Source organism: Coturnix japonica, chromosome 5 (assembly GCF_054131305.1).
Source record: "Coturnix japonica strain WE chromosome 5, WE-NBRP24, whole genome shotgun sequence".
In the NCBI taxonomy this organism is placed as follows: Eukaryota; Metazoa; Chordata; class Aves; order Galliformes; family Phasianidae; genus Coturnix; species Coturnix japonica.
This window is the reverse complement of record NC_140667.1, coordinates 5,477,736-5,504,589: the sequence shown is the minus strand read 5'-3', so window position 1 is coordinate 5,504,589 and position 26,854 is coordinate 5,477,736. Positions and strand designations below refer to the sequence as shown.

Sequence of the window (26,854 nt, the reverse complement as noted above, 5' to 3'; positions counted from 1 at the left end):
ACGTCAGGGCTGTGGGTTGAGCTAAGAGCAATGGGAATTACATGTGGGGGCCCAGCTCTTAAATTCCAGTGTAATCATTCAGCCCAGCTTCTCTGTTTCTGCACACAGCAGGGCACGGTGCTGCTGCTGGCATTAGGCAGGGGTACAGTGCTTGCCATGGAGCCGCTGGGTGCTGCTGTTAATGATCTATACACTATATATAGTCAAAGTATGGACATGTTCTGCAGCGAGTTTGTGCTTCCCTATTGGCTGAGGATCTCACATATTCTGCGTGGTTCAGAGCAACACGTCAACTAACGTGAAGTCCTTGGCCAACGAGGGGAGATGGTCACAGGCACGGGGGGTTATCGACGGCGATTTTGTTAAGGCAAAAGCCAGAAAGGACGTGAAGGGAATGGCTTTTAGATAGGAGATAACAGACGGGGAGAGCTACGGTCGCCAGGGGGCACTAAGGCGTCGGGCCGCCCAAAGGCGTGAGCCGCCCGCTTTACTATCAGCCTTGAACTGCCATCTTTGCTTTGTGGCCATCATTAGCGGTTATCACGTGCAAACATTGAGCACAACGGCAGCACGAGCCGCCCCGGCAGCGTTGGGAGAGCGGCCTGGCCTCGGGAGCCGCAGCCCGTGACGCCTCGAGGCTGCTGGGGGTGTCCCGGCGGCACCGCCCCTCGCGTTGGGCAGCCGCCGTGCAACGCCGTGTAACGCCGTGTAACGCTGTGCCGTGCATTACCGTGCAGCACCGGGCCGGTGGATGATGCTCCACGCCGCCCGCCCGCTGCCGGAGGGCTCTCGCCGCTGAGGGGCAGCGCATCCTGCGGCGTTGTCCGGCGGCACCATGCGGAGCTCCCCGCTCCTCCTCCCGGCGCAGCTCCTGCTTTAGAGCCCGGGGATGCTGCGGCGGGCGGAGGGTGGCGGGGCTCACCCCGCGGGGCCCCGCTCCGCTCCCGGCTCCCCGCGCCGGGCACCGGCCGCCGCGCTGCTGCCTCCGCTGCTGCTGGTCGCCATCGTCGTGTTCGTCCCCGGAGCTCGAGCGGAGCGAGGTAAGGAACCGGGACCGGGAGGGGGATGCCGGGCTGCGGCCGTCCCCGTGGGCTGAGGGGTGCGGGGGGTTTGTGGAAGCCGACACGCGGCCGCGTTTAGGGAGAGGAATAACGTGGGGATGTGCGGCGGTGCCGGTTCTGTTGCCGGACCGAGGGCTGCACGCTGGCAGAGCGCTGCTCGCGCTCCGTTCCTTGTTTTCAGACGCTGCGGGTTGATTTATTTGCACGCCCAGCTGCCCTGAGCTCGGAGCGCCGCTTCATCTTTTACCCTGCTTGACAATTCGGTCTGTAATTCGTACCAACTCTTTCTCCACACCTGAATTAAGAAACGTGCCCTGGCTCGGAGCAGCCCTCACGGCTGTGTTTTAAAGCCCGGCTATCGCTGACAATGGAGCGCGGTGCCTCCTCGCGTCTCCCCACCGGGGCCAACAGGACCATCGTAATGTTATTCCTTTCCCGTCCACTTGCCCGTGTGTAACACACGCTGCTGTATCAATATCCATCGGTGATAGACCTAAAGGTGTTTGAAAAGGTGGCTGTGGGTATTGCATGGCCCGCGGCTTGGGAAGAAAAGGAGGCATTACGTGGGGACTGGGGATGGTTGAACCAGCTGCTCTGAGGTGCTTAATCCATTGCGGTGAACGGGTGTGGGAGCTGCAGCTGAGATTGCGTGCGGTGCTGTGTTAGTCCCATCCAGAGCCTGTTGGTAATTGTTATTGTTGTGCTGCATAAACTGGGATCAGCGTGAAGAGCTCTGTCCTGCAGCGGGGCAGAGCGCATCGATGCCGACTCCTGTTGTAAGTGGGGGCTTCATTTTCAAGCACACTAATTTTGTCTCAGGTTGGCTTCTGTATGTCTGTGTAGGTCAGGCTCTGTGTCAGTCTGCATTTCTGTTAAGAAAACGTGCTTGTACTCATTTCTTTGACTGTTACTGTGATGTAAATGACCCCTGCAGGACTGGCACGAGGTCCGAGTGGTGTTAAATGGTGCCTTAAACGATGTGAAAACCCTTTGTCCCACGGTGTTTTTTAGGACAGCCCTCTCCATGGGGAGTATCCCCACGTATAGGGAAATGACCTGTGTGCAACGCGTGGCATCACTGCGAATTAAGACAAAGTGGGAAACTCAGGTCATGTGGGGTGAAGTCTCACCTGCAGCCAGTGCTTCAGGAGGCTGCTGGCAGGTTGCACAGCTGTGGTAGCAATGCTTCCCTTGGCCTCCAACACAAGGGAAGAGATGTCTCTGCCTGGAGCTTCTGGCAGGACGAGGTGTGTGGCTCTGAGTGTTGCCAGCCCTCGGTGCTTTTGCCATCCAATGCGGAGTGGCTGGATTTCCAGCTGTAGGTGAAAAGCGTGATTTTGAACTTCAGAAAGATTTCACGCTTCTTTACCTGAAGACTTACAGCTCTTCATTTTCCTCCATGAATTATGTTTGTTTGTTTGGCCTCTACAAATGATGAACTTGTTAGGGAAAGCTCTCTTTCTTCCCGTGTGTCTGCTGAACACCAGCACAGTGAGATCTCATCTTAATTAAAAGCAATTCCAAACCCAGCGACGCTGCCTCCAGCACAGCTGGAGCTTTGGCTGAACAACTTGGAGAGCGCTTCATGCCAAGTGCTAAATTGCCACTGCCACCTCCTGCGACCCATGGGGTCTCGGTGGCTGGCAGTGACCTGAGCACACCGCCTGAACTACATCTAAGGAACCGGGGATGGCACATATGCTATGTGTGCTTCAGGTGCTGTGTTGCCATGGATAATATGGAGTTCTACAGCATGGATGGAAAGAATTTGGCCTCCAGGAGCACACAGAGGGTGTTTTTTGGTGTGTTTGGTGGGTACATGGAATATTGGTTGACCAGTCAGAAGTAACTTTGTTCCCACTATGTCCTTGGATCTGAATTATTCTCCACGCTAGTTTATACAAATAACCCCAGCTTTAGCATTCTTAGATACAAAATATTTCAAATTCACATGTGCTGAAACAACTGTGATGAAACCGTTCTCATTAGATTACAGGAAGCAACCTGGATCTTTGGTGAGGTTGGAGGGACTCCCTGTTTCATCAGTGTAGAACAGTTACTGCTTAGTAAATGGTTAGCAAAGAACTTCTTAATCAGTCATCCACTAATATATGGACGTCTGATGGTTCTCTGGTTTTCACGGTGCTGCTCTCTGAAATCTCATGCTCCAGCTCGAGATCGGGTTGATGAACAAGGGGCAGGGGAGTGTGAGTAATTCTCTGTTTATGACATTTTCTTAGTCATGTGGGAACGGTTGTTTCTGCTGAAATAAATACTGATGATATTTGCATACGAATTTAGGCTTCAACATCCAACCGTATCAACATTTCATTAAAAATAATGAGCATTTCAGTGTTTATTTACTGTTTTAACTCCCTTCTGCAGAGTCTGAGGAAGGAGCTACAGCACTTGCTGAACTAATCTGCACTTTATGTGTAACCCAAAAGGCAATGGATCTAAAGGGACACTGCCTTCCTACTGGCAAGGTGGGGTACCACTGGTAGGCTTTGGACACAGGTCCACCCAATGGAGATATTCAGTTATAGGAAAACTCTTCTGTGCATCGCACACAAGTGGTTTGTTGCTAAAATGGTTACAGTAATTGTGGTGCAGTTGGTCTTTGTGTCTGAGATTGCCTTTTCAGTGCTAATGGTAAGGGTCAGGTTCATGGAGAACAGCAAAATATCAGTGAAATATCAGTCTGGGAGAGAGAGGAAGGAATTAAGAAGGAAAGAGCATCCAAAGGTGGAAAACATAAAGATTCAGACTTAAAAGGCAGTATATTTTGTGTCCCAGTGGCGCAGTGGTAGAAGTGCCGCGTTGCAACACCGGGGCCTGGGTGTTCGAATCGCCCTGTGGCGCAAGTGGTAGAAGTGCCGCTCTGCAGCACAGAGGCTCAAATGCCGGGGGTTGGACTCGATGATCTCTAAGGTCCCTTCCAACCCACACGAGACTATTACTATATTTCCACCTTTTCTCCTACCTGTGCTGCTGTACACCTGAGACTTCCTACAATACTGCGTCAGCCATGCGCTGTTTTCATTGCAGCATATTCTACATGCACGTAAATAAAATGCCTTCAATTAATTTGAGTTTGAGAAGTATGGGTTTTGTACATTCAAGCTTGTATATTCATCTCGAATAACACAGCCACAGTGTCTTTATGAATCCGTGTGAACTCAGAGATGCTAAGATACAGGTTTTCTAAGTGTGTGAGTCAGAGGAGGGCTGAAACGTTTAAGTGCATAGGAATTAAAATGTCAGAAGAGCCATTCCTAAGAAATGGCAAACAAAGATTGTTGCAATAGTTTTCAGTGGTAGCTATAAAACAATGACATAACTGAGGCTGATAAAATACACTGGCAACCAGCATAGAGACAGCAAGAAAAGAGCTGGGAAACTGAAGTTTATCCTTGGCAACAGATTGCTACCAAACAGCTGCTCTTTGTTTTGAAAGGTATAAAAATGGCTCAGATCATGTTATGTTGTTGGCCACCGAAGTTCTGAGAAGCTGATTGAAAAGACACCATTTTTCAGGCTTGCCCGGTTCCTTCTTTCTACAGCTTTTGATCTGATGAACAGCTTAGGCTGATGAAGGTATTTGTGCTGCAAGACTGGATATTTATTCGGGTTGTGGCTGGTTAAGAAAACGAATGCATTTGTGCAGTTCTCTATCGCAGTTGTATCTTCAATGTCTGGTCTTTATGCACTGAGTAGAGTTTTGATGGGGGGCTGTTTGTGGATCTACAGCTATGAAGAAAAACATTACTTTCTATCCTTACCTTTTATTTTCTGTGGCTAATGAGAAAAGCTCTTGGACTAAGAGCATAATTAATATGAAAATATTGAGTGCTTTTTTTACTATCATGTCACCTACCAATTGCTCAGAGACAGCTTTATATACCACTGAGAACCCCTATACAGAAATCCTATTGGCCAGCTTGGGTTGTTCCGGAACACGTACAGCATTTCCTCTGTCTTCTCACATGGACAAGAATAGTGAGAGGTGGAGGTGGGCGGTGATCAGCTGGAACACAGGAAAAACTATTAGTAACAGATTTGTGGGTAATGAGGTCAGAAAGGAATCACTGACAGCTTTGGATTTGTTTCCTGCATCCGGTGGAACTTAAGATTTCCTATTTTTTGGTGACTGACAGCTCTGGGCAGCTTTTAATAATCTTTAGAATACTGTGCAATCCTAATTAATTATTTTTTTCATGGGCTGGGTAGTTCAGCACAATTATCAGTGAAGGATATTGCCATCATGTTTGGAAATTTTTATCGTATTTCTAGGCTGAAAATGTCCCACTTCATTTGCCGTCCATCTTATCTGCCAGATTGAAGAGCTCTGAAGTATCTTTTTCATGCTGAAGTACTCACACACTGTGATCAAGCCATGCCTTTCGCTTTGAGCTGCCAAATGGCTCAGTCAAAGGCATATTTCCTGTGTCTTTCATCATTCCTGTGAGCCCTTCTTGAAGTGCTGCTGTCTGACATCCCTCAGGAACTGCAGCCCCCAGAGCTGGACTGGGATTCCTTGTCCATCCGGCGCCAGCATCAGTGCCAGGTATAACACAGTGAACCAGGGCTGTTCTTGTACAAGTGGCCCTTGATCCGATTATTCCTGTCTGCTTGCAAGCCATTGTTTTTAGAGTAAGTCTACACTGCAGACTTTGGTATAATCAAGAGAAGCAAGGTCAACAGCCCCTGAAGCTGCAATGCTTCTCCTACTTGTGGAAGCAGCAATTTGCCAAGTCACTATCCCCCTTCTTAGACACTTATCCCATGAAACTGATCTGTATTTCCAGAGATGTATCTGATACATGGCCATATCTGCCTGCCTGCTTCACTACTCATCTCTTTCCCAGTCTGTCACCTTTCATCAGAGAGAGTTTTTCCTTCCTCCAGGTTACAGATGAAAATATTGAAGGCTGAGATCCCCATGGGAGTCCATTAGAAGCGCTGCTGCTCAGTTTAATCGCTCTAAATCTATTGCATATGCACCATATTCATTTTATATTTTATTAATAAAAAATTGGGGATATAAAGTCAAACGCCTTATTGAAATCTCAGGCTATTAGATCAAACTTGCAGTCTGATTTCAAGTGATTCATCATACGTAAAAAATTGGTTCCTGGATATTAATTATTCCATCCGTTCTTTTTCTTTTTTTGTTCTTGGTTAATCAAATCTTTTCCCTACTAATTCAGCCCATCAGCGAGCAGCAGTATCGAAATATCCACTGGACGGTACTCATTTGCCCTGTTTAAATGTTACAATATGTAGGATGGCTTCTATGAGCCCCCTCCATTCATCTATTGAGGAGGGGGAGATGAAGAGGAAGGCTCTGTCCAGAGCAAGTGCTAGCTGGCCTGCCTCTGCCATCCTTGCTACAGAGGTGCTGCAGGAGCTGCTCTGCTGTTCCCGGGGAGGTATTTGTGAAAATCCTGTCCATAATCCATGGAGAGGACGACTTTCATGCTGCTCAACAGGCATGGCATGAAGCAGTGGGAGGTAGAGACAGAACCAACCATCTTGCATGGAGAGCACGTGGGACTGAGCCTTGAGACCAATCTATCAGTCAAAGTGCTGAAGGCTGTGCTTATGAATGAGTTTCAGTGATGAGATGAAAGGAGGAGGGCCTGGGGATTGTGTAAACAGGTGAGGACTAACTGGGTTGAATGGTCTTTCTGGTTACAAGGCTGTCTAATATCTTTGTAGTGTGGGGCTCAGCGTCCTTTGTAGGAAACCGTGTGGGATGTGTCGATACTTTCCTCCTTTTTGTCCTCTAAACGACCCTGAGAGAGCTGCTGCAATTAATAAAACTCTGAGTGCTCAAAGGGAAGTGCACATGATGCTTATCTGAAATTAGACTATGGTCCTCCAACACTGCAGATCCCTGGTCCTCATTAGTTGGGCTGTCTGTGTTGTGTGTTTTTGGTTGAAAAGCCAATAGCTCATTTTAAAAATCAGTGATGAATTAAAAGTAAAAGATAATGGTAACAGGACCGAGATAATAATGTATAGAATATTCAAATTCTATCAGATACATTAACACATCCAACATTTTCAATATAATGCAGATAATCAAAATTACCCCAGAGAGATAATCTTACAGGAAGATAGTCTGGGAATGCAATTTGTTTTCACCAGCATTAACTGTAGGCTGCGTTAATGTAGTCCATTATGCAGAGCATGAGTAGGATAAATTTCTGTAGCTATTGTTACCAGTGTCCAAACAAGGAAATCTCAAATTGTCATTGTAGGCAATCATTGCTGAGATCTCTGCTATCTACTTGTGCACACAGGGAATTTCTCAACGTCTGTGAGATCTGTGGCTTGGGCAGGTAAACTCTTTGCTGGGTAAAGAACTGGCCAGATGGCTGGGCCCAGAGACTGATGGTGAATGGAGTTAAATCCAGCTGGCCATCGGTCACAAGTGGTGGAGTGGTGGAGTCCATCCTGCTTGAAATTATTATTAATGATTTGTTTGTGGGAATTGAGCTCACCTTCGGTAAGTTTTCAGATGACACCATGTTGGGGGTTGTATTAGTGGTAGGGGGATGGTTGGACTTGATGATCTTAAATGTCTTTTCCTACCTCAATGATTCTATGATCTCTAGAGTGTCAGCTCTGTTCTGCCAGCTGCATCTGAAGCCTGGGCTGTTGCTCCTGTGGAATCCCCATTGAGTTTATAGATACAGCTGGGAGAGGCATCTTCAGAAGTGGGACAAGTGTTAATTGCTTGAGCTGCGTTCACAGCCAAGGAAATGAGCTGAATCGCTGTGCAGGGTACAGGATGACACTGATGCTCTCCTGAAGTGTGTGCTTACACAAATTTAGGTGCACAACAAATTGTATGTTAAAAATACTTTTGAGAGGCATGTTTGAGCTTACTGGTTAAGCTGACCTTGCTGGAAAATATAGCATTATGTAAGGGAAGAGGTGATGAAGTTGCTTAATGTTTGAATGTCCTTTGATGACTTGAACACAGATCCCCCCCACGCACAGGGATGTTCTCTTGGTGAGAAAACCAGGAAGGTCCACCAGCTTCTGGGTGGAACAGCCAACAGTTTGCTGACTTCAGCGAGCAATCCATCTGTATTTTGTAGATGTTCTATCAGTATTTTCAACTAAATTAGCATAAGCGAAACTTGCAAGATAAGAAGTTACTGCGCATTTTGCTCCCAAAGTTTAATATAGAGTGGGAGCACCACCAAAGCTGCGTTTATTGAAATACTATGTTTAGTGAAATATTCCACCCTTTTATTTATTTATTGTGAAATAGTTATCGTGTGATGATTCTCTCCCTGTAAGTCCAGAGGAGAGAGAAGGCACTCACTTATCTGACTGTGATTTATGGCTCTACCCATGGTTGCTTTTTCTTACCAACCTTACAGATTCTGCGATGATGTATGAGTCATCTTGGCTACCATTAGTCATCTTGGCTCAGGCTAAATGGTGTTTTAAAGCTCACCAAGGCACATACATTGTGTGGGAATGCAGAGAGCTGAGAGGTCAGCCAAAGCCTTGATCTGTTGGTATAAGCCTTCTGCCTGTCACTGAAGGATGCCAATGCCTCATTATGCCTCAGGTTGGATGTTAGGAGTAATTTCTCAGAAGGAGTGGTGAGGCATTGGGACAGGCTGCCCAGGAATGTAGTGGAGTTACTCTTCCTGGAAGTGTTAAGCACCATGGAGATATGGCAACGGGGGAACGTTTTTACTGGGCCCAGTGGGGATGGGTTAGGGTTGAACTTGGTGATCTTGGAGATCTTTTCCAAGCTTAATGATTCTGTAGTTCTTAGTTTAATGCTGATGTAAAACAAATCTTTTAATCTTTGTTTTATATTAACTTTGGTCAGCTTAGTTACTGAGTGAAGTCAGTGGGGCTGTGAGCTTCCCACCAGGCTCATTGCTGAGAGCAAGGACCCCTGCAAGACCCAGAGTAACTGCTCCTTTCTTGGCACTGCGAGTCCTCGTTTTGGCTTTGTGCTTTTATGGTTACTCGGTCAGAGGCACGCTACACATCTCAAAGCTTTCCACATTGAGATGTTTACCTAACTGCTTTTAGTATTTGTTTTTTCCTTATTTTTTCCTTTTTCAGGCCAGCTCAGTCATACACTTTCCTGAGCATTTAATTCGATTTCTGCATTAATTCTATATCAGGGAGTAATAAGAATAGGCAAAGAAAGGATAAACAGGGCTGAAGTTATAGAACAGAACTGCCACGTGAATTTATTGCCTGTGGTTCTTTGGGACCCAGTCATCTGCCACAACTTCTTTTAATAGCGTGTTCTGGCTTTAATGCGATCAAAACAAACGTAGCGTTTTGTTCCCCAGTTACTGTGGGATCCTGCTGCCTTGTGGTTGGCACAGATCGCACTTGAAGTCGGCAGGAGAGCTGAGCCCAAAGCACGGCACGCACAGGTCACCGGGGATGTATGGCAGAGCCTTCCTGCCCCATTTCCCTGGGCTCCTCCCATTTGAAACAGCAATCCTGTCGGCACATGGTTTTGTTTATATGAGCACTTATTTGCACACACTCATCCTCCTCTGTCTTGTGTGCATTGTCCTGCTGAGTCCTTATGTGCAGATCTAGCTCTTGCGTTTATCACTGTGGCTGCCTACCACTATGCTATTGACATTCAATTAAAAAGGAGGAGGAGAGGGGGAGAAAAGCCATAAACCACCAAAAAAACCTCACAGTACACGTTTAGAGAAAACACAACTTCTGTCTTACAAGAAATCTTGTAGAGCTGTCAGATGCTCAACATCATTCTAAAACTAGCAACTCGGGCTCATTATTACATATAGCACTGAAGGTAACTTGATGACATTAATGGAAGAAAGCAACTGTTTGTAATATCTGCCACAGCACTGTGACATGCTCTTACAAACAGTTGTTTTCTTCCATTAATGTCATCAAATTACCTTCAGTGCACGTCACAGAGCTGTGGCAGGTACTTGAAGGATATGCCCAGTGTAGCGAGCTCATATCCAAATGGAAAATCTTCTGTAGTGTAGCGGTACTCATTACAGCTACTGCATCTTAAATGAGCTCATTTCTAAATACAGCTTGGAAATCTCTTACTGACTTTTTACAGTGTTGATTTTTCTCATCTTCAGCACAGTTGCTGTGTTATTAGCATCGTTTATGATACGAGCTGTTTACATTGAAGCCTCTAAGTGTGCCTTGGTAGCATTACTATTTTTAAAGTTTTCTTGCATTATGGGATCTGACTCTGAAACGTGCCTGGCAACCTCTAGTGTAAAAGCCTGGTTCCTATGCTTGCCTTGTCTTCTCTGGAGCTGTTGGGCCGCTCATTTTCCATGACAGCACCAGGCTGGTACCGGTGGCAATGTTGAGCTGCAGTGCCAATGTGCCATGTGCCCATAGCAGAGGGTTCCTGTGTTAGGAGCAGGATCAAGTTATTTTATCGCATCTGGGCTTCCTACCAAACGTGCTACGTTTTTGCTGCTACAAATGAAATAAGCGTGTGGTAATGGTGTTTAATTCATTTGCTGTTAATTTATTGAAAACTGTTAAAGAAGATGGAAGTAGATTAGAATGTTGCTGAACAAGACAGGAGAAGCCTGTATACTCCTGCTTTATTGGATTGCTGGCAGCAGCACTGCACTTTTCTCTCAGTGCTTCGACAGTACATCATGGTTTACTGTTGTCTTTGCATATTTAGCAGAACTCCCTATCACAGAAATAAAATAGGTGAAGTATTATTAAGCTGTTTATATTGATAATTAAGTATTGAGGTGACCAGACTTAAGTTGCAAACATAATCAGTACAATTTACAGCTCACAGTAAAGTGCACTAATTATAGCCAAAGTATGGAGTTTTTAATAGTTCCATGGGAAACTCTTCTCTCACTTCATTGAATTATCAGGCAGCATTTCAAATTGTGAAGTCATTTTCACTAGGTGTATCTTAGACTTCCATTTCTTGTCTCCTAGAAAACTATTACATGTAGTATGAAATTAGTATTTTATTTCACATGCTATATGTGGGAGTAAATAAGAATTGTTCAACAGTGAGTAGTTTAACATAGTCTTATGTTGTTTGAAGGTCATTCATTATGTGTATCTCTTGTGAAATTTATACTGCCCTGACCAGTAGGGTAATACACTGTAAATTGTTGTGTTCATGCATAACAAATGTACTACTGATTTTTTTTCCTGCTACGATTCACCCACCCCTTTGTGGTCATATATTTGGACAGAACAAATGTCATTTGGACAGGACAAATGGGCTGGCAGTCTGCATCTTGAACAGCTTTGCTGGGTAAAAAAACTGGCTGGGGGCTGGGCCCAGGGAATGGTGGTTGAATGGAGTTAAATCCAGCTGGCAACCTGTCTCGAGTGGTTCTCTCCAGAGATCAATATTGGAATCCGTCCTGTTTAATATTATTATTAATGATTTGGATGAGAGAATTGAATGCACCTTCGGTAAGTTTTCAGATGACACCAAGTTGTGGGTTGTGTCGATATCCCTGAGGGCTGGAAGGCTCTCCAGAGGAACCAGGGCAGGCTGGATTGATGGGCTGGAGCCAGTGGGATTAAGTTAAAGTAAGACAAAGTGCTGAGTCCTGCACTTTGGCCACAACAACCCCGTGCAATGCTATAGGCTTGGGGCAGAGTGGCTGGTAAGGTGTGTGGAGGAAAAGGATCCAGGGGCATTGATCAACACTCGACTGATCATGAGCCAGCAGTGCGCCCAGATGGCCAAGAAGGCCAATGGCATCCTGGCTTGTATCAGAAATAGTGCAGGAAGCCTTCCATTTCATAGTCTCTTTTTAAAATTTATTTTTTAAGCTATTGAAGTCTTTTATTTGTTTTGATAAGTCTGGATCAAGAACTGGGGACGCAGAAGGGCTATGAAATGAAGGAACTTGTTATCTGAGATGCTGCTGCCCCAGTTCTTGGAGAATCTGGAAGGTGTTTTCTGCTGTGGGCAATGGATTGCAGAAAGGGAAAGGTCTCTTGGGACAAGACAGCTGAGACAGGTTCTGTGCTTCTGAGTGTGAAGGATCGACAGGAGAGCTCCTTCATGATGCAAGTGCAAATAGTTTAAACCAAATTTGGGGATTCTTCTCTTCTGAGCATCTAGTTGCAGAAATCTAATGTCTCATTTTCATATGTATTAAGAGTTTTGGCAACAGTGCTGAATTCTAACAGATCTTGAGTGAGCGAGTGGGGTTTTTGGTTTTCTTTTCCCCAGAGATTTGTAATGAGTAGATTTGGCTGCATACGTAGAGGTACAGTAGAAGACATTTTGACAGCAAGACAGCTCCATTTCTGTATTTCACACCCCTACTCCAAAGCATCTGCATGCTTATATATTTCAAAGAAAAAGCTACAGTAATTTCTGAGAGGACATAAAAGGGAAATTTCCTTCCTAATCTCATTTCCTTTAAAAAAGAAGAAAGAAAAAGTTGTATTGAAGTGCCGCATCTCAGTATCTCCAAATTTGGTTTATAGGAATGATCTATTTATAAAAAAACTTCTCTTGAATATTCCAGTTCAGCAGCCATACAAGGAAGTGAAAATAGGGCATTGTGTAAAGAACTGAGTAACCTCAGCTCCAGGAGTCACCACGAGCAATGCCCGTGTTATGTCATCTCCTTAACATTGGCTGTGTATCTACAGCAAAGCTGCAGAAAAGATCTTAGTCTTCAGTTGGTTATGAATCATAATGCTTTATAAGAAGGGCTCTGGATCATTTGCTTTCTTTTTAGAGGGGATTGTAAGTTGCCAAGGAGGATAACTGTCAGGATGTGATGTGGCAAAAAAGATTTAAATATTGAAATGCTAATAAACATTTACAGCTTTTCCCCCAGAGCTCTTTTGCATTGTTAAAATGAACAACCCTAATTACAGAGTATTTGTTGAAGCTGTGACGACTTGGCCACTGGTGCAGTAAGCAGAAGGGCAGGAGCACTGTCCTTCCCTGCTTGGAAGTGCATTGCTTCTCATTGCTGTAGCACAAGTGACTCTGAGCAGACACCATTAAAGAAGCTGTGATTTTGGTTGCTCCAACCAGTCAAGTTTCCTGATGCCTCAGAAGCTCATCAGCCATTTTTGAAAGTCTATTAAAGCACAAGAAAGTACTTTATACCTGTTTTAGAGAACATCTACTTCATAGCGAACAATTCTGCAGTTACAATTTGCTACGCTCAGGTTGGGATTTTGTTCGTTGTTGTTCATTATTGAAACCAAAATCTGAATATTTCCTGCCCCATTTACAGCAATAACACTAATGCTGATCAAGGGGTCTGTTCAGTGCAGAATATGCTGTGGAGAAGCGTGCAATTTGCAGACGTTATGAGGTATCTACTCCAGTTAATTTCAAGGTTTAGAGTGAGCGTTAAAATGAACCTGGATTCCTGACCTGGATTTCTGGGATAGCAAACCCCAGGAGAATACCACCATCACATTTTAGAAGGATGGAGAAATTAGACTTAGTTTAAAAACCCCTACAGCTCTGCAGAGCGCTGTGCATGTTCCAACAGGGTCATCCAAAAGTTCTGTAGAGAGCAGATCATTTTCTGTTGAGAAGATCTGTAGAGAAGAGCATCTTGCATCATGATTCCTACACGTACAATGGCACAGTTGATATTTGTGCATGACTTTGGAGTCCTTTACCATATATCTTTCAAGACTCATTAAAAGCCCCTAATCCAAAAATGAGCAGAAATGGGATCGCGTATTTGCCTGGAAGAAAGCAGTAGTGAAGAAACAGCTTCACAATGGAAGATCATAGGTAGCAGAACAGAAGTGGAAGAAGTAGTTACATTAAGAAGCAGAAGCTTTTGTCCAGGATGGCGTCTTCTGCAGAAGGTTACACCTGCCAGCAAGAAGGAATGGAATGGAAGATTGTTCAGAAACATATAGAGCTCAGGAAGATATCTGGAAAGCAAAAAGCGAGTTTTCCACAAACTGAGCCTGGCTGTGGGAATTAGGCTTTATACTTGTGGCCAAATCATGTGGATGTTTTTTTCTTAATAGTATTATAAACTACAATTTGTGTTTAGATGTCTGTGTTGTACTCGTGAGAAATCAGGGTCCCCTTGCAGAGAGAAAGACCAAAGCACTAAATTGTTTCATTAAACTCTATAGACATCCTAATTAAGCAGGTCAGCTCATTTCAGACTTCAATTTATAACAACGCACCTAAAAGGCTTTGCAGAGTTGGAGGTCACCTGCGTAACGTGATGGCAGAGCGTATGAAACATACAATCACAGAATCAATGCAAAGACCCCTCCTTAGCACTTTGTGAAATTATTAGCAGTATTATTTGTAACATCTGTTAACAGTGTGCTTCATTCCCAGAAGGCAACGCTGCAGTCCTAAGTCAGAGAAGAGAAATTAAGAGTCTGCTGCGTGGTGATGATCTTTGTGGTGTTGCAATCCTCAGATGAGGAGGCTGCACACAAATCAGTGTGATGAGGCCAGTCCCCCAGCTGACCTGGCAGCCCACTGTGCCACTCAAAGCTGTTGTTCTTGCACTGCCTGTGCCTGCAAATTACCTCGGATGTGCAGCTGCTAGAAAATGTGTTTGCACTAACCGGAGTGATGATCTGTCTGAAACTGTGTGGGTCAGGGTTCTCTCTGCTTCTACAGTCTGAAAGAATGCTTTGAGGCTGAACTCCACCTGAGTCTGCAGTGTTGGTGAGATAGACAGGGCACAGCCACAGGCAATGGGACCGTGTCTCTTTGATACTGAGGATCCCAGAACTGAATGCAGGACACAAAGAAAGCCGAAAGAAAGATAGTTTTGTATGGAACAACTCCAAAAATAATGAATGGGTCCATTCAAATTCATCCCTTCAGCACCAGTCCTAGTGGTTTAAATCAAGTTACTTTGCATCCTATGCCAGTACTTGGAAGCACAGTTGGTCTTGCAGCTTCAGTCTCCCTGTTCATATAGATGTCAGAATTACTCCACAATATCTTAGCTCTGCTCCACTGAAGGGCAATGGCCCACTTGGTCAAAATCTGTTCTTTACTGATACAATCTACTTGACCTGATTGAAGCCCTACATTGTTACTGGCATTTTTCCTAGCTTACCTCTCTCTTTCTCTTCTGCTGTTGCCCTTAGGATGTCAGGTGGTAACAAGGGTTTTGCACATGGCAGGTGTCTATGCTCCAAGGGCACCGAACTAATCTCCTGCTGCTTTCTTCCAGTTTTGACTTTCCTCAGTAGGCAAGAGCTCTTTGACAAGATGAAAATGTGCCGGTTGTAAGGCTTACAAGTTCATATGCAAGAACAAAATTATGTGAATAGCACATTGGAAGACCTCATTAGACAGCAGAGAAAATGTGAGGTGTTGCTGACCATCCATATAACAGTTCCAGAGCCTGATCGGGATGGATTCTTCAAGATGGAGCAAGAATTTCCCCAGCTGGACTTACTTTGAAAGGACAGTAAAACAAAGTGGATTCCATTAGTACATGAGCTTCATCAATGCGTGTGCATTTGAAAAGCTTTGATTTCCCATTTGAAACAAAATACAGCTATCTGTTAGTGGCAGATGATGGTATTAGCACTGGACAGAACTGAGTGTGCTGCAGTCAGGCACAGTGCAAAAATCTTGACATAGTCTTGTCACTTTCTATCTCTTGCAAACACATGCCTTCTCTGCTGTAACCCTGCAGTGAATTTGACCTTATACTGGATCAGTCAACCTGCTGACTGTATAAATATCTCTAAATCTCCAGGTTGAGACCATCACTGTAGCTTTGCTTTTTCCCATATTTCCTCTCAATGTGCCAATAGCAACTTCGGTGCTTCCATTTCACTTGACGCTAGAGTTGGCTGAGTCACACCTGTCACTTTTAATTTACATGTTCCCAAACTGTGTGCTCTTAGATGAACTGCTAGCGGCAGAAAAAAATCGACATAGTTGCTGGAAGAACATTGAAAGTTTCAATACACTTAACAAAATAATCTCTGAAACGACTGATTGAATTTCTTCACTGTTCCAGTCGATCCAGTATTACATTTTTGCCACATAATTTACTTTTCTACAATATGTGCTGATTTTTCAGATACTGTTTCCAAGATCTGTTGGTTGAAACCTCCTGGTTAATTCCAGAATTTCACTCAATTCTGTTTATAACTTCAGCCCTGTCCTCTACTTCCACTCCTTAGGGACAAAGGAACGAGATCTGTACGTTCCTCATCTCCCATTTTAGCAAGATTTAAGTGGGGAAAATAATAATCTTTAAAAGGAACTGATTGAGCAGCATATTCTTCTATTTTCTATTATCCCAACCGTGACTGATTAGAAGCAGCAAATAATGAGACATGGTGTAGCAGAAATGCCAAGTCATGGCCTGAAGCAGTGATTGAGCACCTGGAGGGAAGGCAGGGGCAACCCAGGGAGCTCAGGTGCATGCAGTGCACTGAGTGACCAGAACGGGTGGAGACAGGATCCATCCCAGTACAGAGCAACAAATTTCTTTCTTCAGTGTGTGCAAGAAGGGCTAATTGATTTGCTCCTTTTTTTCTTGCAGTGCCCTGTGCCCTATAGGCAGATTCAATATTGATTACCATCAGAGCGTTACAGGGGACTTGGCAGGCACTCCTGGAAAACGCTTGTTGATAAAGGGAATCTGAATGCAATCATTTGACATGCTAATTTCAGATTTTATTATGAATAAATTGCAAGAAAATCTGAGGTGCCTAAGTGAAAAATGATACAATATGCTGCAAAAAGTGCTGAAAGTATCAGCAGCAGTGAAAACTGTGAGGCTGGCCATTCAAAATACTTGCTGAGTCCTAAGCTTTGCATAGAAAAATATATTACTGTGTCCTAACTACTGCTTTTGGGGATTTGATTTTACTGAAAGTCATTTTCTGTGTTCTGATACCTTTTGAAGTGCACTGAGACAGTGTCTTGCCTGGTTTCTAAGCCAGAAGTTCCTCTGGTAGGCACAGCCCATGAAATGAGTCATCCCCCACGCTATTCCCTTGAATGATTTTGAATATACAGAACCCACAGAGCGCAGGTATCTCTTGCCTCTGATTTGGCTATTGCACTCTTAACTGAAGACTATTTGCCATGTAGAGTAAAGACACATCAGTGCTTTGATTTATGAGTCCCAGATTTGTAGGAGCTGGTATAACAGTTCAGCAAGGACATATGTGCAAAGGACACTGCAGCACAGAAATATTCTGTGGCTGTGATGCAGGTAAATTCTTAGAGACACGCTTAAGAAAACACCTTTCTAAGCAGAATATAATTGCAGCACATTGGTTTTTAGCTGGCAGCATTCAGGTGAGTATCTGCATGCTCTGACTGTCTAAATGCAAATCAAGTTTCAGCCCTGAAACCTGCCATCTTTACAGCCTTGTTTTTGGAAGAAATGTTTCTTCACATTCTGATGTAGCTGATTTGTTTCTGCAATGAATAATTTAACAGTTATATTTTATGTATATTTTATGTCTATACATGTTGTGAAAGTACCAACTTCCCCCTCAGATAGCCTTGGAAACAAATCCTGGTATAGCTTGTCTTTCTCACCTGTTTTGTGCCAGCTGCCTTTTTAAAACTGCATCCATCTCAGTTCATAAAGAGCCATGTCAGAGAGCACTGGAGTTCTTGGTGATTTGAGTTTAAATCTCCCTTCATATTTCACTGTTGTCCAGCCAGTAGGATTGGTTTAAGGGCTGTACTGTCACATTTCATATGTGCTGCGTTGCTTCAGCTTGTAGTTCAGAGAGGGGATACACGTTGTATAGAATGTGTGGCTGCATGATCTTCACTTCTTTGGTCCCACCCTGTCAGTTCTTTTCTTACACCCTTCCTTCTGGTGCACACCACCTACATCCCACACATCTCCTTCTGTCCTGCCTCTTGGGCCCACTTACCCTCTGCTCCAGCCTGCAAAATCTCCTTTCTGCAGCGCATGATCCCTGTCTGCTTTCTGTGAAAGCTTTGATTTTCTGTCCTGTATGTAACAAGGGACCAAAGTCACACAGGGTATGCTGCTGCTGTTGCTTAGATCCTGCAGTCAGCATTTGCTCTGAGGGGATCTCTGTGCCTTTATTTCTAAGCATTTAAATCCATACCAAAGAGAAGTCACCAATTCTCTTAAATGAGGATGCTTTCCAAGAGAGATGATCACAAGTAACAAAATAGTCAAACTGCTAAATAATTGCAAGAGAACTTTGTTTGCTCCCATTAAGAGAGCGTAGTCCTGTAAGAGCGGCCAGGTCTTTCCTTACTGTGATTTGATGGTTCATTTATAACAGATGAAAACTCCTCTAGAGGAGCATGGCTCTCTTTGTAACTGGGAGTGGGCCAGAAGTACAGGCAATCAACTGCGCATTCAAACCTGGTGTATTAATTCAGGGCATTTAAAAACAAATAATGCCATTTCTCTTATTTCCTTCTGCGAAGAAATCATTCATTAGCCATGTGGATTTCTGCTAAGTGAGACGGTTGAGGCATTCAATGGCAACAAAGGAAAATTCTAATTCTAACGAGTTTTAATGACTTGTTTCAGCTATTTTTATCTCCTTGCAATCAATAGCTGACTTTTTCCTCATTCAGCATAAATGGTTTTATCTCCCCATCCTGCACCAGGGGAAACTTATAAAGCTTGTTGTTTCCCATAGTAACAATTTTAAGACCTTTTTTTTAAGGAAGAAAAAAAGCAAAGATGAGGATTATTTGCTGTAGAATTTTGCTCTCTTGGAGCTAATAGATACAGTCTGTTATCTGTATGGTTTTGGGTAAGTTGTGATGCTATTAAGTTCTAAAGTGATAATTGTTTCAAAGCTAAATACATGGATGCAATTGCTCAGAATATAGTCAGGGTGAAAACATGCTTTTTTCTTTTCTATTATTATGGGGTTTTTTGCTTGGGGAATGGATAACTGAGTTCTGTTAGAGACAGTGTTCTTGGTGATAAAGCCTCATCACTAATACATACCATGTTTTGCAGATGTATGAAATAAGAGGGCTGCTCCAAAAGTGAAGTATTCTGTTTTATGACATTGGCCCATGATGTCAGAGGTGGTTGTTGGTGGTATGGCAGTGGAGTTGGAACCTTCCTGCCAATAACTGTGTTGCTGTGTGACAGATGGCAGCAGAGGGGCAGCCTGACAGAATGGCATTTGACATGGAAGTGTGGGTGAAGCAAAGGTGTGGAACTGAATTCCTCTGTGTGGAAAAATATGGCATCTATTGTCATTCATTGACACTTGCTGAACACTTACGAAGAGCAGCCGGTGGATGTGAGCACAGTGAGGGGTGGGTGGTGCGTTTCAGCAGTGTCAGCCATTTCTATCAGGGTATTGAAGTTTTGCTTTATGTGGCCATTACTTTAATCAAAGCATGTGCTTTCTTGATTTATACTCTCCCTCACAGAAGAGCATGGTCTTGTTGAGCTGCTTGTTGTGTGGCCCAGAGCTTCACTCTGGTGGCAGCCTCTTTGCTAGGGCTGACTGTTCTATGCAGAAACGCTCTGAGGCAGCATCTTTTCATGATAAACTGGCTTTTGCATCAGCCTGTGAAAGCATCAGGCAATTAAATGTGTGATAATTGAGGAAAATCTGTAAAGTCTGTTTTGTTTTGCCCTAATTGCTAATCCATTTATAAAACTGTTATCACTCCATCCTTCTCCATTTGTACTCTGGCACTGCACTGTCAGCCTTAGCTCATGCTGATCTTCCTGATGGTGCAACCATTGAAGTTAGCAAACAGTCATACTGCTAGCAAAGATGTTGTACTGCACAATCTGTGTTTTCACGGCCTCTGGGGGTAAAAAGAAGTTCTTCATAGTGATCCAGAAGTTGCTGTAGGTAAAGCACATACTGGAAAGCTTCCACTTCTCTGTCATTTCTTTGCTTTGTAGGTTTAACGTTGGAGAAACTGTGAAGTGACCTCAAGTGAAATGGTGTTCCAGAAGTGCCAAGGAATGTTGTGTAATGGATGCTGTGAAAGCTGTACAATGCAGGGATTGTGTTTTCGTGATGCTCCATTTTAGAGATAGGACTGGCATGCACAGAGTGCAAGTGGGGGCATTGCCTATGGCAAGGCAGAAGCTCACCTCAGTTCACCTGAGGGCTGGAGGGGAAGTGCTTCTGCAGTCAGCTTTGGTTTTAAAACAAGATCATCTTAAAATCAACCCAACTTTGGTTTGGTGGTTTGGTGCAGAGAGCATTTATCAGCCTCACAGATCTTGAACTTCTTTGTCTTCCTCAGAAAATCTTTGTGATCTTTTCCTTCCAAACACTACATGGAAGTGTGTGATGAAGCTGCCGAGGGATGAGCCTCTGGCAGAGGTTTTGGAGCTGGCTGAAGCCCTTAAAAGAGCTGGTGAGATTCGCAGCACTCGTGAGGCCCTTCTGTAGGGAAAACAATTGGAGTGAAGTATTGCTCTGATGCAATAGAAGACATAGGGGATGATGTTGTGGTGCCAACAGCTCAGGTTGGTGTAACTGCCTCTCATCGGTTCTGTGGATTAATTTGTCCTTGAGCTTCTGCAGCTTTTAAGGAGACAGAAGTGTAAAATATTGTCAGCATACATCTGTGCTTCACAGAGAAATGTGCTTATGTCTTTGCACGTGGACAATAATATGTCCAAACTGAAAGTATTTCTCTCTATTCTGAAGTATTTGCTACTATCTTATATTGTCTTGGCAATATAAATGGCAGGTGGTGTTTTAATCCCAGTAATTTGCTAAGGAATCAAGCATGTCAGTGACAATGGGAAAATGACCCTACCTCTGCCTAATGAGTCAGCATGTTATTATACTTGGTAAACTGGAAAGAAATAATCAAATTTAAATCATTTTATTCACTTTTTTTCCTTTATTGGGTTAATAGCCACTGTATATGCAAGAAATATCTGTATTATATTTTCTTTTGAAGTAAGTTTCAAAGCAAATATACTTTTATTCTGGAAACTGTACAGTAAGCCTATGTTTTATCACCTAAACATGGTGATGCATCATATCCCCCATCTGACAGGTCAGAGTCCTGTTGTGCTGGACATTTCACTAGCAGAGATTGTTGTTGCTCTGATGAATGCATGACTCCAAAGAATGGGTTTGGGTTTTAAGTAAGTAAACAGGAGATGGGAGGTTATAAACATAAACGTTACTTGACCTTCTAAGTGCCTTGAGGGGCAGGGCTATTAATCAAGAGCAGGAGTGCTGTAAGCTGCAGATGCTGGTGTCAAGGTTACAGTACTGCTGCCCATTGCTATCCCCTTGTATGGGAAACTGTTGATCACAGCCTGAACCTCTGATTAACCATCTGAGGCAAGCAGTGAGTCAGCTGTGGGAGCACAGGTGAAGGTAATTCAGCTGTGCTACTGGAAGGGGGGAGCTTGACTCCACATCTCCAAGATCTCATTTAAGGGCTGACCACCACTAAGGCAGCATCTCTTCCTCTTGAGATCACTGCTGTGTGAAGTTTATGGCAAGCCTTCGACACCGGTGAGCATTTCCTATTTATCATTGATTATCTTTCTCTCACAATAATCTTTCGTATGAAACATCTGGTTCTACCTCTGTTTACTTGTCAACTGTACACCCCTCTTTGGAGTTGTTGCAGTAATGATCTGAAAAGAAGTGTGTCCTCATGGTTGCCTGGTATCAGGCTCCTTACTTCTGTCCCCAGGAATAAATACCTGTGTTTAGAAAATGCTGAATTTCCTTTTAGACTTAAGACATCAGACTGTGTAGTTCAGATCTGGAATAAAGGCAAGTTTTATGAGTGTGATGTGATTTTCCTCTTGTACTTCAGGCTACAGACTGATTAATGCCTACTGGGAGTGAGATCCGTAGATTTTGGCCAATCTTGCAGGTCCCTAAAGGGCTTACACTGGTACTTTGAGAACATATGTAGCATTTCAGGCTGGAAAAATATCTGTCCTGGAGGAGAAATTGGTTTTGTAGCATGAACTACCAGGAGAAAAATGGTCATTGCAGCGTGAAGTGGATGCTGTGAGGAGGAATCTGTATTGTTTTGTGCAGGGGCTGGATTGCTTAGATAGAGATGGAAGAAAAGAAAAGCACAGAGCTCTGCTCCAGAGCCATGCAAATCGCCTGGCTGTGATTTCACTCCCGGCACAGTATTGGTTTTCACACTAATCAAAATCTGCACTGGAGAACAGATGGGTAAGAACACACCAAAGGAAAACAGCATCAACTCTGTTAAACCCTGAGCAAATTTAAAGAGAGCCAATTGCTAGAGGGATGCTCTTCTGTGTGGAAAAGCATCTGTGCTCTTTTGAGGGGGGAGATGTAGAGAGCTAGAGATGTGTGCATGCGTGTCTCTTGCCTTGCCCTGGTTTTATTTTTTCTCTCTCCTGGTTCTGGGTAAAATAATTATCTTGTTCAATTAGAGAAGTATGTGCTGGAATAGGCCTGCAGGGAAATGATCACACTAGTCCTGCTGCACAGTCAGCAGTTTTGCCCATTACTGCTTAATCCAGCTCAGGGCCCACTGCAGTCACAGAATTCAAGCTAAAGAGTGAGGCTGATGCAAGCTGGTATGTGCTCTGCAATCTGAACAAAGCACGTCCTGTTTGTTTTCCAGATGTAACCTTTTTCTTTTGAATGAGATCCTGAAGGTATTTCTTCATCTATTGGAATTTGAAGAAAGCAGGAAAATGTTTATGCCCCATCTCCAGTGCTGTGATATTTTAATATGCAGCCACTGGGGGTTAGTGCTGTAATTTGAGCTTTGGATGATGGCTTTGTAAAATCTTGCCCCTCTGCATCAGTGAAAGGTTGCTCTCAGTCTCACTGGAAATGCAGTGACTTTGTTCTGTGGCTTTCATAAGAAAATGCTTGTTTTTCTCTCATCCTTGCCCTTTTTGGAGAATAAACTGCTTTATTTATGCTGTGTGAATGCATCTGTTCAGATAGCTTGCGTTTTTATAACAAATAGTATCAGAACTGAGCATGCAAGCCAGAGAGATTAGATGTAGAAATATGTAATGGGTCTTTGTGAGTCTGTTTAGGTGTAATCAAAGGTTGGGCTCCTTCATGTTGCATTGAATGAGGGTGGTCAGGCACAGCAAAGCTCTGTTCATTAGGTTAACAGACTGGCTCATTTCAGTGTGTTTGGAAGGATTGTGCTCAAAGCCTTCACATTTAATGACAAATTAGGGAGTTTACCTATCAGTATGTTAACTCTATCTTGCCCCATTAATGATGTTTAGTATCTTTTAATCACTTCTTAAAAATTCAATATCATGTTTAGCACCTGTCACTGTAGTTTAAAGTTGAGGAATAGTTTGGTTGTGAATGCCAGGTACTGTAAATGGTGGGCACCTGGGGAGTCTGGCTGTAGTTATGTCTGGTGCATAGCATGTTTATTCTATGGTTGGAACTCCTGTTCCATGTTCTTGATGCTGCAGGTGGAATTCTATTTTTGACTTTTTTGGTAAGTACAATTTGCTGCAAAATACAGTTTTCTATTCAGACACTGGTGATACTGCTGTCTTAGAATGTGATGTATTTCTTTATTTGCAAAGGCAATTAAGAAACCAAAGTGGTTTAGAAAAGCAATAGGCAGCCCTGTGTTTACTGGAAAAAAGCATTTTGCTTCAGGTTGACTCAAAACAGAGGTGCTGAGTAAATTAATCAGCCTTCATATGAGTGTTTCAAATTAACATGAATGACAATATTTAACTAAACATTCATATTATTACCTTCACATTGTTGGATCTGTAAGGATAGCTAAAGAAAATTTATGTAAAAATGGTGTCATCTTTGTAGAGAGGCAATCAGAGGAATATGATATTCTTCATTCTGGGCTCCTCCTCTGTTTATATTTTTATGTTAGTCAAAATTAATTTGTGTTCAACAACAAATACACTTTAGGCCTGAAAGCTGAAGTGCACTTATTTGGAATGATAATTTTGGGATGCAAATCCCACATTTGGTTATCTTTGTTGAAGTCCTGGCTGACCCCAGGCTACCGTGTCATTGGGGGATGTAGCTGAGTGTGAGGAGCTCTGAAAATCAGGTCTCTCCTGTTTTTGTGGCTGAATCTGTAAGTTACTCCACCAAGTTTGTAAATGTTACCCAAAATTAATAAATCGTAATATTGCTGACATGGAGGCTTTGGGCAGCTTTAGCTTAACGTATCGCACCGTGTTGTTACTGTTCTCCATGCTGGTTCCTACATGTGTTAGAAACATGGAACAAATGATGATGGAGCACAGAATTCCTTCCGGGGTTGGAAGGGACATTGTGGATCATGAAACTCCATCTCCCCTGACGCAGGCAGGGCCACCAACCTCTGCATTTAATGCCAGACCAGGCAGCCCAGGGCCGCATCCATCCTGGCCTTGAACACCTCCAGAGATAGGACCTCACCACTCTTGTGCTTTTACCTGTTCTTTTTCTTCCAGTGGAGAGGATATGGAAAATACTGCACAGGGCAGCTGTATGTGTCTGTGCTCAGCATGTCCTTCCTAAGTGAGGGTGTTCAGAAGCCAGTACCCCTGTCTGCTCAGGCTGCCTCTTGTCCCCTTGCAGACTGTGGTCCTTGTGATGCAGCTGGCAGGGCTGGAGCTTGCTCCTGTAGGGACAAATCTTGGCTAAGGTGAGTTTGGTAGAGGCAGGCTGCCCATGGGACCCAGCCACCCCAGCAGGTGCTGCCTCTGAGAGCTTTGGCCTCAGCTGTTCAGGAGGTATGGCTCCAAGGCTGGTGGGAGATACTTCTTAGACTGAATGTGGTTAAATGGGGCATTTGGCATGTCACAGGAGAGCAGCATTTGACTAAGTGACTTAAGCTTTGTATTTCTTCATGATAAATCAGTGGTGCTCAGGGCAAGCCGACATTCAGTGTTATAATTAGAAACTTTTTGATAGTGCTTTACCACTCATCTAGACGTTGAAGGTGTCGTTGTATTTCAGTTGTCCTCAGCAATTTGGCATGTGTGTATAATAGATTAAATTATCCATCCTCTCAGCTGGCACAGAATTATCTCTGTCGTTATAACCTATGTAAGCAGGCCTGGATGTCTGCTGCTAAGGCAGCACATCCAGAGTAGCAGCGGGAGGCTGGGTTAGCTGAGTAGTAGATCACTAATCCAGGGCCATTGGTTGCAGAACAGATTCTTCCCTTGCCTTTACTTCTTAGGGAGTGGTATTACCTTCAGGGTGCTGTCTAAATGGCACATGTTTTTTAGTGTTTTTTGGTTGGTGGGTTATTTTTTTCTTTACATGTTGTAATAGAGAGCAAAGACTGGCTATACTGATTTTTGTAAGTCTTAGAGCCCTCGTTTGTGCTGAAGGGACTCACTGGATGGTATCAGTAGCCTCCCAAGTGCTGTTTTCACTTAGCTGGTTATGACATATTCCTCAAAGAACTGAAATGTGTATCTCAGAGCAGTTTGTGTGATACCAAGCGTGGTGTGACAGCATGACTAATGTGCATCTACAATTAAATAAAGCTCCTAGAGATTTCTTTTATTCACGTGGCTGCCAAGAGATCGCTAAGACTTGGTGATGTTGACAGTTGCAATAATTACCTTGCATCCATTATGCTGCTCTTTCTTGGTACAGTAGATTTGCTGAGCTGGGCTGAGCAGGACTGCAGTGTTTCTCATTTTAACCTGTTGTCTCTAACCTGCTCAATGCTGTGTCTATGCCCTCTGTTCTCACTTGTTGCATACAAGTTTTAGTCATGGATTTATTTCCAGCCAAGATTAGTTGCATAAACACAGTCCACTGTGTTAGAAGTTACTTGTTTCTAGTGGTATCCTTGTACTTGTTACCTTCACTTTTACACCTGATCTGACTGGATGGTTTGTTGTATCCTCTCTGAGTTCTCTTTTAGACTTTTCCCTTTATATTTTAAGTTCTACAGAATTTAAGAGATTTCTATTCAGTTCCTGAAAATCATCATCTAACATGGGCTGTTTAAAATGAGAGAGTCTCAAAGTCAAATCTGAAGATGTTGAACCTCCAGGTCCTGCCACTGGCTGCCTGCTCTGAGGCATAAGGCATTGCTGAAGTGGGCACCAATCTGCAGTGCAGCAGTCTGAGTCACCCCCCTTGCTCTTGCAGCTGTTCAGAACAGGTTTGAAATGTTGTCAGGTCAGAAGGATAAGCATTTATGCACAAAGTAATCGAATTGACAGCTTGGATCAACTCATTTTTCCCTCACCTGCTGTGCAAAACCTTACTAGGATGACAAGAAAATGGTGCTTTCATAGTAGAACACCACTAACCACACATAGGGAGGCAGGGTTTGAACATGCCCTGGCTTATTCCGTAGCACAGGCTCCCTTGTTAATCCACTGCTGTTCTAAAACTTTTTGTTTATTATTATTGAGATAAGAGTATAGTTTTAGTTAGTTCTCAAGTGCAAAGCGTAGCTTGAAGCTAAAAAGCATCATCATCTTTCATAACGATGCATCCTCATTGCGATACTTGGAAATTGAGATTCTGTGATTGATGCTATTATGTTATATAACGTGCCACGTTCTGTTGTCAAAACTTATTGTTGTCACTGCCAACACTCTAATATGTCTAGACAGAGGTTTAAATAATTGCTGCAATAAAAGGAGCTTTCAGGATAAGAAACATAATGCCTGTTGCTTTGCAGAAAGGAAATGTAATGGAGGCATATTTGTCACTGTGAAATCACAATCCCTGCTATGAATATTTGATTTGTGCAGAAAAGTCATGGTTTAGATTTTTAATTGGAATTCTGGATATGTCCTTTGCGCTGTTTTGAATCTCACCTGTTAATGGAAGAAGGAGTTGTCAGTGAGGGATGAAGTGAATTATTTGTC

General features: G+C 43.6%; 1 protein-coding gene across 10 annotated transcripts in view; it reads left to right on the top strand.

The window, feature by feature from the left end:
• The first annotated feature begins 492 nt into the window (after window positions 1-492).
• The window catches only part of KIAA1549L (KIAA1549 like), a 99,731-nt gene continuing 73,369 nt past the window's right edge, over window positions 493-26,854 (top strand). For 4 of the 10 annotated variants that reach the window (XR_001555377.3, XM_085549903.1, XM_085549901.1 and 1 more), the window contains exon 1: window positions 540-1,040. Coding sequence is in view for 7 of the 10 variants with exons in the window: in XM_085549903.1 (XP_085406029.1) it covers window positions 890-1,040 (151 nt within the window). In the remaining 3 variants the exon portion in view is untranslated. Of the gene's footprint in view, window positions 1,041-21,423; window positions 21,531-26,854 lie in introns of those variants that run through there. The other 6 variants (XM_032444757.2, XM_015863514.3, XM_085549902.1 and 3 more) reach the window with 4 other exon arrangements.